The 14,305-nt window shown below is 37.7% G+C and overlaps 2 protein-coding genes across 4 annotated transcripts in view; one reads left to right on the forward strand and one right to left on the reverse strand.

Annotated features, from left to right (window-relative positions):
• LOC124288794 (islet cell autoantigen 1-like) overlaps nucleotides 1-14,305 on the forward strand; it is a 171,103-nt gene that overhangs the window by 86,861 nt on the left and 69,937 nt on the right. The window lies entirely within an intron of this gene.
• Nucleotides 1,263-2,933, reverse strand: LOC124288795 (tripartite motif-containing protein 2-like). The gene has a single exon (XM_046725326.1). The coding sequence runs from the start codon at nucleotides 2,817-2,819 to the stop codon at nucleotides 1,401-1,403; it is 1,419 nt and encodes a 472-aa protein (XP_046581282.1). The 5' UTR covers nucleotides 2,820-2,933; the 3' UTR covers nucleotides 1,263-1,400.

The following is a 14,305-nucleotide window of genomic DNA, read 5'->3' on the forward strand; positions in this document are numbered from 1 at the left end:
AGCATCTCTATGGTGGATATTAACAGAACAGAACAGAACAGAATTTTATTTCAGTAACAGGCCTCCGGCCCAAAATACATGTACATAAATTGATGATAAGTAGAGCACATATATGTTTCATTTAGATTTGTGTTTCTTGTCAACAAAGTATAAAAATAGACATACATCCTTGATAATATTAACATTTTTACTCTGTAATATTGATATAAAATTAATAATTGATGGACATTTACTAAAATATTTTGATATGTACTTATTTCTGATATGAGAATATGCATCACAGATATAAAACACATGCCATTCATCTTCAACAACAAAGATACCATTTAATTTACAAAACAGGCAATGCCTTTCATTATATGCAACATCAGTGTATCTGCATCGGTGGATATTAGGTGCTTTATAAATACATTATTATTATAATTATTATATTTTATTATCCCCTCAGATAATCAGACAAGCAATGATGACAACCAAAACATTCCAACAGGTTGCAATCTGATTTCCACAGGGTCAACATAACCATTATGACCCCAACTCGGCCATCAGCTTTCAGAATTAAATGGAATTTGGTGTTTGTGTTGTAATTAGTAGCACTGAAGAATGTTACTTAAAGTTATTTAAAATTGTATTTTGATCTAACCTTTGCACTTACTAGGCTCCAATTCTCTGCTATGTAAACATCCTCTCTCACAAAACCATGAGACCAGTGAAGTGGAAACTTCAGATGCTTGTGTTACAATGATGACACTTGAACGTGTCTGAGAGGTTTAATCTTAAGCATGTTAGGTATGGCCACATCAACAGTCACTTTGAAAGACCTGTTCATGGTTATTACCCAGCCAAATCTTCTCACCTGACCTTTCGCCTTTCTGGGTTCCATTTTAGCATTTAGAACTTGCACTGGTGCCTGAAACTGCTATACCAACCTCATATTTACACCAACTTGCACTCAGTTCATGTTAATATTTTGCTGTTGGCATGACACAGACTTTACCTGGAAACAGTATGATGAACTGGCTTGGAGCAACAACTCTGATGACTGCACAGATAGTGAATGAATGACTGTTACTGTTCACGTCATGAAATTTTATGATGTAAGATAAAATGACCTCATCAATAACTTGGTTAAAATGATGATCTAAATCATCAATACCAAAACTCAAGCATTGGATATAATTTTATATTGAGCAGCAGGTGCAACCTATTATTGTCTTGTGCAACAAGGTTATTATCCTTTCCTTACATCCAGCCATGCCTTTATATACTGCAACACATCTCATCTGTTGTTTGCTATTTCTTTTGGTTTGCCTTTTGTACCCTTCTGGAAGGTGATATTCCAGAAAGTATTAAGATGGTTACAAAGTCTTGTGGATTCCATTAACATCCTAACAATGTGATCAAATATATTTAAATATTTTGATTTTTCCAAGAGCTTCTGCTACAACAAGGTGACCATTACTGTCACAATCTATGGCCACTGGATGCCATATTTTGTCTTGTTTGGTGAGGAGGAACTTCAAGAATCTACCATCAGGGAGCAAGAGATGTATTCTGCTGTTTTGGTGGTCAGCAACAAAGATATATCCATGGCTGTCAATGCAAACACCATATGGCTGCAATATTTGGTTCTGGTGTGTGCCGTATGTTCCATACTGAGACAGGAATTCTCCCTTGGAATTCAGTATTTTCAAGTTAGGAGTAGCTTGATCTGTCACCACCAGGTCACCAATATCAGTTACCGTGATGTAATATGGGTCTGTCAAAAGCTGACCACCACTGTTATCCATAGCCCTAATTGTTGATAGAAGTTCCCCACTTGATTGATGAAAAGTCATAATTTGACGTAAATGACAGTCAACCACAATGATTTGTCCATTCTTGTTTGTGGTTATTCCTCGAGGATGCCGACAGTGACCAGTGATTGCGGTCACACAGTTTCCTAATTGGTCGTATATCTTGACATCTTCATCCTTGTAGTCAGTTACAGCAATGTTGTTGTTTGGAAGAACTATGACATCAAATGGGCTACCTAGTACATGATCACCTTTGCCTGAGAATTGTCTTTTAAGCTTGCCATCTTTGTCAAATATTTTCACTTTTCTGTTGTCCCTATCCACAATAACAAACCCCTCTTGAGTCACACATATGCCAGTCGGCCAAGCATCAACTGAGTCAGTATCTAGTTTCGCATCAAACATAGCCATTAGTTGAGGAGTTTGTAGGATATGGGGCATCACACTGGAAGCTGCCAGGTGTGGTTGTTGGGAATCATCTTGATCAAATGGAACACTGCTGATATCGAGATGGCCAAACATTATTTGTGCATTCATCTCTGTTGATGACCGTAATGTGAACTGAGTCATGAGCCTGTGACTCAAACGATCAGGCTTCATGTGTCTCAATTGGTTGAGTCTTTCAGCAATTGGCTTGTACATTAGAATAGTTTCTTGTGGTGTCCCAAATCTTTGTAGGAAAACAAGCAAGTTTGTATTTTGTTGTATTGATATTTCTGCAGCTTTGAGATCATTGCATTTTGCTTGCAGTTTTCTCACCTCTCCCTGGCATGCTGCATTCAGCTTATCTAACAGCTGCTGTCTTTGTTGATCAATCAGTTTATGTAATAGATTTGCTTGCTTTGTGATCACTTCACTAATTTCCTTGTGCTTGTTGTGTATATTTGTCTCCTGTGTGTCCAGGAAGGTAACATAGTCCTGTATTGCTGGTATCTGGGTCTCCAGTGCTTGGGTAAAGCTCATCAACTGCTTTTTTGTACTTGGGAAGTACAGCTTCCACTGAAGATACTTCGTGATCAACATGAGCCTCCAGGGCACAATCCTGGCAGATAAGCTTTAAGCAGCTTTCACACATCATGTTTTGATGACTTTCTTTATGAACAGAACACATGATCTGCTGATGGTTTCGTATGTCATGATCATATAAACCCTTTCTTATCTGCTCATGAAGAGCAAGTTTATGATCCCGTGTAACTCGTGTACGTTGATGGGCCTGTGTGCATGGAACACACATGTTATCTTGACATTCTAGACACAGAGTTGAAGCATTTATTTTTTTCCCCATTGAATGCACAGTACTCACACAAAGGTGAGTTTGCTGCCTTCAGCTTCCACAGCTGGCATAAGTTAAGTAAGAACACGTTGGGTTGGTTGAGACTGATGTCTGACATGGTGACTGTTGACTTACATGTCGGGCAGGTGAGTTGTAGCAATGAGTTAGCATCCCTTCTGGTGTCTGCTGCCAGATGAGACACACATGAGACACAGAAACTATGGAGACATGGCAGGAACACAGGCTGATGGTACTGATGCTGGCAGATGTCACAATACAGGAAGTCACTCTGAACCAGTTCTGCCAAAGTTTGGTGCTCCCCCACAGCCTTTGAGTGTGCCATCTTAAAAACATTAAGATCAGAAACATTGCTCAGTCAAAACAAAATATGTCTACATCACAGTCAATAGTGAGGAATAATAAATATGTTTATCCTTTTTATGACAGTGTTTTGGTAACAACATAAATAATTTGGTGATCAGCCTTCAGTGGCTGGTGATCTACAGCCCGTTTTTATATTGTACTGTTGTCTGTAGTGATATATTTTTTATGATAGTGTACTAGGTTTAAATTAAGAGCTGTGATACTCTAGTAGTTTTACTGTCCTTCAATGACAGTTTTTTTATGTTCTAAATGTATTGATTCTCGTCACAATACGGCTGAAATATTGCCGATGTTAGGCTAAATATTAACTCATTCACTCACTCACTCACTCACTTTGCTGATGTCTTCTACCGGGTTTTTTAGAAACTGAGAATACCAATAATTGGATTCCAGAACATTTAGGTAGTGTTAAGTGATGAATGTAAGAAAACAACTGGATTGACAACTGTATTCATGTGTCAAACATCTTAGTATTATCAGCTTTGGGAATGCGTAATGTTTGATTGTGTGGGGGCATTGACATTCCTGGAATGGGTAATGTTTGATTGTGTGGGGGCATTGACATTCCTGGAATGGGTAATGTTTGATTGTGTGGGGGAATTGACATTCCTGGAATGCGTAATGTTTGATTGTGTGGGGGCATTGACATTCCTGGAATGCGTAATGTTTGATTGTGTGGGGGCATTGACATTCCTGGAATGGGTAATGTTTGATTGTGCTGGGGCATTGACATTCCTGGAATGGGTAATGTTTGATTGTGTGGGGGCATTGACATTCCTGGAATGCATAATGTTTGATTGTGTGGGGGCATTGACATTCCTGGAATGGGTAATGTTTGATTGTGTGGGGGCATTGACATTCCTGGAATGGGTAATGTTTGATTGTGTGGGGGCATTGACATTCCTGGAATGGGTAATGTTTGATTGTGTGGGGGCATTGACATTCTTGGAATGGGTAATGTTTGATTGTGTGGGGGCATTGACATTCCTGGAATGGGTAATGTTTGATTGTGTGGGGGCATTGACATTCCTGGAATGCGTAATGTTTGATTGTGTGGGGGCATTGACATTCCTGGAATGGTTAATGTTTGATTGTGCTGGGGCATTGACATTCCTGGAATGCGTAATGTTTGATTGTGTGGGGGCATTGACATTCCTGGAATGCGTAATGTTTGATTGTGTGGGGGCATTGACATTCTTGGAATGGGTAATGTTTGATTGTGTGGGGCATTGACATTCCTGGAATGGGTAATGTTTGATTATTGTGGGGGCATTGACATTCCTGGAATGCGTAATGTTTGATTGTGTGGGGGCATTGACATTCCTGGAATGGTTAATGTTTGATTGTGTGGGGGCATTGACATTATTGGAATGGGTAATGTTTGATTGTGTGGGGGCATTGACATTCCTGGAATGCGTAATGTTTGATTGTGTGGGGGCATTGACATTCCTGGAATGGGTAATGTTTGATTATTGTGGGGGGCATTGACATTCTTGGAATGGGTAATGTTTGATTGTGTGGGGGCATTGACATTCCTGGAATGGGTAATGTTTGATTGTGTGGGGGCATTGACATTCCTGGAATGGGTAATGTTTGATTGTGTGGGGGCATTGACATTCCTGGAATGCGTAATGTTTGATTGTGTGGGGGCATTGACATTCCTGGAATGCGTAATGTTTGATTGTGTGGGGGCATTGACATTCCTGGAATGGGTAATGTTTGATTGTGTGGGGGCATTGACATTCCTGGAATGGGTGGTAAATGCCCAGAAATATCAAACAGTGTTGGAGGAAAACACTTTCCTTTCAACACATTCCTGACAATTTTTTCACCTTTCAAAATGACAATGCTCTCAATTCACTATGCATGGTCAGTAATAGATAATAAATAAATATCTATGTATGTACACACAGTTTCCAGATATGAACATTGCAAAAAATTTTGGCTTCATATCAAAAGAGAGCTGAAGAAATGTGTTCATAAGATAATTACCAAAGATTACCAGAGATCTGCAGGGAGAAATATGTGACATATGGGTCCCATTTCCAGGTTCATGATATCATCCTCTGTCGATACCGTACGCCATCTGGTTATTACAACCCTTTTCCCTGACCATACAAGCACATGCCATCTCCTTGGTGTGATACACCTCTATGTGAGGATGGTGATAGAGAGTAACAGAGATGTTACAGAGATGGATGTTTTTGCAATAAGCAGATCTGCCAGGAGTCCTTCTGCTCCTGTTAACGCCTTGCATATGTTCAAGCATGATTTGTAGGCAATAATGACTGATAGAAAAAGCCTCCACCCTTCCTCTTTGTCCATGGCAGTTGAAAGAACAGGGTTCTATTCATACCTATTCTGCACCCAAACAATCTGAAGGATGGAACCAAATATAAAGACATATCAGCATACTGGAGTCAAGTCAAACAGTTTTTCTCACTTCTGCATCCAGGAAAGCATGATATGAGACGTTATCTGTGAGTGTAGTTAATAGGGATGTCATGATACATAAGCTTCATGAATCGATACATATCACGATACCCATGTCACGATTCAATACTTGTCATGATACCTATTTTCGCGGCATTATTGCGTAAATTTAGTTACATTTTGAACATTACCGTAATATTTCATATTTCATATTTGTCCATGAAAAGATCAACATTTTTGATTCTCAGAGATTAAAAAGTTCTAATTTCCCATCTCCGTTTATACCTTATGTTAAATCTTATAATGTGTCGCAAGATATGGTGAATTTACTGACATCACGCAATGTTTCTACCTTGCATAGTATATGTTTGTATTTATATAAAGTATGGAAATTGAGAGCCAACACTACTAACCCACAAGTACTTAGCCTTGCAGTTATTACTGGTACACAGTAATGTCTCTACCCTGCATAGTATGTGTTTGTATTTATATAAAGTATGGAAACTGAGAGCCAACACTATTAATCCATAACCACTTAGCCTTGCAGTTATTACTGGTACACAGTAATGTCTCTATCCTGCATAGTATGTGTTTGTATTTATATAAAGTATGGAAACTGAGAGTCAACGCTATTAACCATAACCACTTAGCCTTGCAGTTATTACTGGTACACAGTAATGTCTCTATCCTGCATAGTATACTTATGTGTTTATATAAAGTATGGAAACTGAGAGCCAACACTATTAACCATAACCACTTAGCCTTGCAGTTATTACTGGTACACAGTAATGTCTCTATCCTGCATAGTATACGTATGTGTTTATATAAAGTATGGAAACTGAGAGCCAACACTATTAATCCATAACCACTTAGCCTTGCAGTTATTACTGGTACACAGTAATGTCTCTATCCTGCATAGTATACTTATGTGTTTATATAAAGTATGGAAACTGAGAGTCAACGCTACTAATCCATAACCACTTAGCCTTGCAGTTATTACTGGTACACAGTAATGTCTCTATCCTGCATAGTATACTTATGTGTTTATATAAAGTATGGAAATTGAGAGTCAACGCTACTAATCCATAACCACTTAGCCTTGCAGTTATTACTGGTACACAGTAATGTCTCTATCCTGCATAGTATACTTATGTGTGTTTATATAAAGTATGGAAACTGAGAGCCAACACTACTAATCCATAACCACTTAGCCTTGCAGTTATTACTGGTACACAGTAATGTCTCTATCCTGCATAGTATACTTATGTGTTTTATATAAAGTATGGAAACTGAGAGCCAACACTATTAACCATAACCACTTAGCCTTGCAGTTATTACTGGTACACAGTAATGTCTCTATCCTGCATAGTATACGTATGTGTTTATACAAAGTATGGAAACTGAGAGCCAACACTATTAACCATAACCACTTAGCCTTGCAGTTATTACTGGTACACAGTAATGTCTCTATCCTGCATAGTATACGTATGTGTTTATATAAAGTATGGAAACTGAGAGCCAACACTATTAATCCATAACCACTTAGCCTTGCAGTTATTACTGGTACACAGTAATGTCTCTATCCTGCATAGTATGTGTTTGTATTTATATAAAGTATGGAAACTGAGAGCCAACACTATTAACCATAACCACTTAGCCTTGCAGTTATTACTGGTATTACTGGTACACAGTAATGTCTCTATCTATCCTGCATAGTATACTTATGTGTTTATATAAAGTATGGAAACTGAGAGCCAACGCTACTAATAACCATAACCACTTAGCCTTGCAGTTATTACTGGTACACAGTAATGTCTCTATCCTGCATAGTATATGTATGTGTTTATATAAAAAGTATGGAAACTGAGAGCCAACACTATTAATCCATAACCACTTAGCCTTGCAGTTATTACTGGTACACAGTAATGTCTCTATCCTGCATAGTATACGTATGTGTTTATACAAAGTATGGAAACTGAGAGCCAACACTATTAACCATAACCACTTAGCCTTGCAGTTATTACTGGTACACAGTAATGTCTCTATCCTGCATAGTATATGTATGTGTTTATATAAAGTATGGAAACTGAGAGCCAACACTATTAACCATAACCACTTAGCCTTGCAGTTATTACTGGTACACAGTAATGTCTCTATCCTGCATAGTATACGTATGTGTTTATACAAAGTATGGAAACTGAGAGCCAACACTATTAACCATAACCACTTAGCCTTGCAGTTATTACTGGTACACAGTAATGTCTCTATCCTGCATAGTATACGTATGTGTTTATACAAAGTATGGAAACTGAGAGCCAACACTATTAACCATAACCACTTAGCCTTGCAGTTATTACTGGTACACAGTAATGTCTCTATCCTGCATAGTATACGTATGTGTTTATACAAAGTATGGAAACTGAGAGCCAACACTATTAACCATAACCACTTAGCCTTGCAGTTATTACTGGTACACAGTAATGTCTCTATCCTGCATAGTATACTTATGTGTTTATATAAAGTATGGAAACTGAGAGCCAACACTACTAACCATAACCACTTAGCCTTGCAGTTATTACTGGTACACAGTAATGTCTCTATCCTGCATAGTATACTTATGTGTTTATATAAAGTATGGAAACTGAGAGCCCGCTACTATTAATCCATAACCACTTAGCCTTGCAGTTATTACTGGTACACAGTAATGTCTCTATCCTGCATAGTATACTTATGTGTTTATATAAAGTATGGAAACTGAGAGTCAACGCTACTAATCCATAACCACTTAGTCTTGCAGTTATTACTGGTACACAGTAATGTCTCTATCCTGCATAGTATACTTATGTGTTTATATAAAGTATGGAAACTGAGAGCCAACGCTACTAATCCATAACCACTTAGCCTTGCAGTTATTACTGGTACACAGTAATGTCTCTATCCTGCATAGTATACTTATGTGTTTATACAAAGTATGGAAACTATTTATATAAAGATGGAAACTGAGAGCCAACACTATTAATCCATAACCACTTAGCCTTGCAGTTATTACTGGTACACAGTAATGTCTCTATCCTGCATAGTATGTGTTTGTATTTATATAAAGTATGGAAACTGAGAGCCAACACTATTAACCATAACCACTTAGCCTTGCAGTTATTACTGGTACACAGTAATGTCTCTATCCTGCATAGTATACGTATGTGTTTATACAAAGTATGGAAACTGAGAGCCAACACTATTAACCATAACCACTTAGCCTTGCAGTTATTACTGGTACACAGTAATGTCTCTATCCTGCATAGTATACTTATGTGTTTATATAAAGTATGGAAACTGAGAGCCAACGCTACTAATCCATAACCACTTAGCCTTGCAGTTATTGCTGGTACACAGTAATGTCTCTATCCTGCATAGTATACTTATGTGTTTATATAAAGTATGGAAACTGAGAGTCAACGCTACTAATCCATAACCACTTAGCCTTGCAGTTATTACTGGTACACAGTAATGTCTCTATCCTGCATAGTATACTTATGTGTTTATATAAAGTATGGAAACTGAAGGCCAACACTACTAACCCACAAGTACTTAGCCTTACAGTTATTACTGGTACACAGTAATGTCTCTATCCTGCATAGTATACTTATGTGTTTATATAAAGTATGGAAACTGAAGGCCAACACTACTAACCCACAAGTACTTAGCCTTACAGTTATTACTGGTACACAGTAATGTCTCTATCCTGCATAGTATACTTGTGTGTTTATATAAAGTATGGAAACTGAAGGCCAACACTACTAACCCACAAGTACTTAGCCTTACAGTTATTACTGGTACACAGTAATGTCTCTATCCTGCATAGTATACTTATGTGTTTATATAAAGTATGGAAACTGAGAGCCAACGCTACTAATCCATAACCACTTAGCCTTGCAGTTATTACTGGTACACAGTAATGTCTCTATCCTGCATAGTATACTTATGTGTTTATATAAAGTATGGAAATTGAGAGCCAACGCTACTAATCCATAACCACTTAGCCTTGCAGTTATTACTGGTACACAGTAATGTGTCTATCCTGCATAGTATACTTATGTGTTTATATAAAGTATGGAAACTGAGAGCCAACGCTACTAATCCATAACCACTTAGCCTTGCAGTTATTGCTGGTACACTGTAATGTCTCTATCCTGCATAGTATACTTATGTGTTTATATAAAGTATGGAAACTGAGAGCCAACGCTACTAATCCATAACCACTTAGCCTTGCAGTTATTACTGGTACACTGTAATGTCTCTACCCTGCATAGTATACTTATGTGTTTATATAAAGTATGGAAACTGAGAGCCAACGCTACTAATCCATAACCACTTAGCCTTGCAGTTATTACTGGTACACAGTAATGTCTCTACCCTGCATAGTATGTGTTTGTATTTATATAAAGTATGGAAACTGAGAGTCAACGCTATTAATCCATAACCACTTAGCCCTGCAGTTATTACTGGTACACAGTAATGTCTCTACCCTGCATAGTATATTTATGTGTTTATATAAAGTATGGAAACTGAGAGCCAACACTACTAATCCATGACTGTTTCTTGATAGCTTTTCAAATGACCTTTGCTAGCAGCATATAATGAGCCTGTTAGGTAGGTCGAGGTGTAGGTATGTTATCAGTAAATCCCTGACAACCTTGTCATTCAACGAGTCAAGTGAAAAGCCCCAAGCTGAGAAAATGCTTGTCTATGGCAGGAAGACTGTTTTCAATTTTACTTGTATTAAAATAATCATCTGCCTTTGACTCTTCTTCCAACATACTTTGTGACAAAGACCACTTTGATGTTGTTAAACTGAGAGAAAAATGTAGGTCAAGATTCAATATGGCCTGATTAATTTAGTTGATTGTTCCAATGATCTCCAGATTACTCCACTTGCAGAAAATAAGTCTTTACAAATACAGAACTTATATTACATCAGGTCCAGTTCCAGATATCTTGTATTTCAGCTTTGAATCTTAGAGAAAAGAAGTAATCTTTTGGGACCCAACTCATGTAGGATATGATATACAACCAAGGCAGTCACAGACCAGAGCGTCACTTCTGTATTACTTAATCTCTACTGCTGAGTACAATGGTCTGTACAGGCAACTGACCATGAGAAGTTACTTCACAACTACATTTGTTTGGAGATGTTTGCTGGCCATGGGATCCTCTGTTTGAAGACTCAGCCTACCACTGGGATATTATATGTGGAGCATAAGAAAAGAAGATTTATGCATGTTTATTGTGAATAACACAATGTTTCGGAGTGTATGCTTGCTCCTTCATCACTCAAAAATGTTGTATTCACAATAAAAAGTTGACATCCGTAAATCTTGCTTTTCTTGGAACTGTGATGACCAGGGACCAATTATTACTATGATCGCCAGTATGCATATCATAGTTAGTTGGGATCAACACCCACAGCCTGTTCTTCATGTGATTTAGTAGAGTACAAGAAGCTGTTCTGCAATTCACATTGAGCTGCACGTGTAACATATACCAACTATCAAATAACCTTCAGACCATGATCGAGGACTGGAAATCATTGTATAATACTGATCAACGTAAGTCTCCAATTACCCAAATGATTTCCCCTGTGTAGGAATTTCCTGCTAACCTGTTCTTGGATAACAGTAGGACTTCATCATTTCCGATGATTCAAAATGCTGTGAACTTGCTCGATTTGTAACAACCATTTGAGTGAGAAGCAGGAGTGACTTCAGTAACTTAATCATCAAATGTGCGACCTCAGCTCTCCAGTGGAGTACGTGCCTGTACTGGAGATGTTAGGGTATGGAGTGTGCACCTCTACCACACAGAACACTTCACTCTTCCATCCCTGAATTATGGGCCACTAATTTAAACAGTCAACCAGACTCGATTGGGAGACAAAGGGAAACTGATGAGGCAAGGTACCACTTCTTCCAATGAATGGTTGCCCTTGACATGATACACCAACATTTTACTGGGGGTTTCTACAGACCTGTCAAGTTTCCTAAACATGACCATGTCAGTGAATGTCCTTCCTTGGCACAAACAGCATATCTGTAGCCTAATTGTTGAAGTCAGTGTGGTTTATGATACAGTTGTTAATTGTGAGAAAGTTACGGGGCATACAAGATATGCATGGGTTGGGGATACTTCTTATTTGAGGTATATAAATTACTTTATATATAAACCAGCATGGCGTCATGGATTCATATGTGTTGCAAAATGTGTGTGTAAAATGAATGAGAAATAAAGCATTGTGTTTCTGCTGTTGATATGATGAGACTAGACACTGCTACCTTGTAACTAGTAACAGACCTGGTATTTTGAAAACTCACTAAATGTTTAACATAAGACATATACAATATTATATATTTGTAAGTACTTGATGCAGCAAAGGTAAAGGGAATGCATGACAATTACAAATTTTACTGGAAGCTGAAAGTGAGTAACTGCACACACCTGTATTATCAGCTCCTCCGTCACTCCTCCCAAGTCTGTCGCCAGGCACCAAGCAAGCTAGTTTTGACTGTGTGTTGTATATCGGCTTGCTTAAGTTGTCAGGTAGCAAGCCCTGTAGGAGATAAGTGGCAATATTTGTTTTGCTGAGTGTAAGAAAGGTCCACTTGAGTTATTCAGGGGTGCCAACAAAAGTGAGTCCATTACAATTCAGAGTAAGGATTTTGTCAATTTCCTTACATAATTGATAAACTGAGCCCAAAATAGCACACTGCTCTGCACACTTTTTCTTTACCAGTGCTTCAACTCTAACATACCTAATAATGTTTGTGTGTGTGCAACAGGGACTTTTAATGACTTTCAATGTTGTATAGTCAAGTTTATTGCTGATAAATGGTTTAAACCCCGAAACAATTGTGAAACATTCATTAGACGAAATAGAAATATACCAGTGTTCACAAATAGCGTCTGACCCTCTGACAAATCCGGCAGATTCGCCAATGGTCCGGCTACAACCCGCCGGCCCCAGTGTCTGACTATATTTCACAATGACTTTGACTGAAGTTGTTATATGTGACATGTGACACTTGTTTGCTGTTAATAAATCTTATGTGTGTTAATAATTTCAATGCCAATTATAAGAAATGTTTAATCTGAAATGTGTGTTTAATTATATTCTATGGGTCCTGTGATTTTTCAGAGGGTCAGACAGACATCTGAAACTTACAGGACCCAATGTCCTGTTACTTTGAAACACCATTAGTGAACACTGATATACTACTCACTCTTTGCTAGGGATCACAAAAATTCACAACTTTACTTAAATGTAGATTCATAATTTGAAATTGTATCCATTTAAAACTGGATAGATAATCATATGGTAACCCCTCTTTAGGCAACCAGTCACTTTAATCGAACCGTATGCACTTGATACATGAGTAACCGTAAAAATGGTTTTCATGGCACCAATCAACCATTTTGCAAATCATGGAACGAGTCATTGACAAGGGGCGTAAAACCATACCCAGTCAGTCAGTCCTTTCTCTCTCTAATATCATACATTTTGACCTTTGCGTAATAATTCCTTTAAGTTCTCCTTTAGTAAATGTTTGCTCCTTAGAATCCATATGACCAATGAAGCTGAAACTTCCAAAACTTGGTTGTAAATAATGTAATTGATAACAATTATTCATGTTCAAAAGGAAACTTCCAAACTAAATAGCCTCTGCAGCAATTTTGAAAACACTATTCGTAACTATAACAAATTATTTTGCTTTAATATATCATGAAATTAGGCATATATTTAATTAGTCCCATACATAGTGGGACTCAACACATTTCCTTTCCCAATGATAAATATTTTAATCTTGATTTCTCCTTTACTTTGGCATCATTCATATCCAAAAACATTCCTTTGTGCTGTGAACATCATCTTACACCAGACCAAAGATGTCCAAATTCCAGCAGGACTATCACAGCAACCACCTTGGAAAACCTAACTAATGGTTATTAATCAACCTGTTTCATTCAAGGGGTGAACAATTGTAATAATGTGTTGATGTGAATAGTAAACCTCTGAGACGAAACATTGCAGTATGTATTGTTTGAAAGGTGTATCGCGATATATCAGTGTATCAGTCATACTGTGCAGTCCTACTAGGTATTATGTTTAATGCAGAGATTAAAATTACTCTAAGTATTTTCTCATATGCTAAACTTCATAAAAGTTAGATGCTTGATTGGCATTTTAGAAGATGATATTTGATGAACATAGAGATTTTTTCTGGGTTACATCTTCTTTTTATTCTCGAGTACAACGTTTCAGGGCTTGTTCTGGCCCCATCATCAGGTAAACTGAACAGTAACTGTTAACTCTGGCCGTGACGTCACAATGCTTATGACGTCACAATGCTATGACGACGCAATACAT

The sequence above is a fragment of the Haliotis rubra genome, unplaced genomic scaffold (assembly GCF_003918875.1).
Source record: "Haliotis rubra isolate DU_JTF1 unplaced genomic scaffold, ASM391887v1 Scf425, whole genome shotgun sequence".
Taxonomy (NCBI): domain Eukaryota; kingdom Metazoa; phylum Mollusca; class Gastropoda; order Lepetellida; family Haliotidae; genus Haliotis; species Haliotis rubra.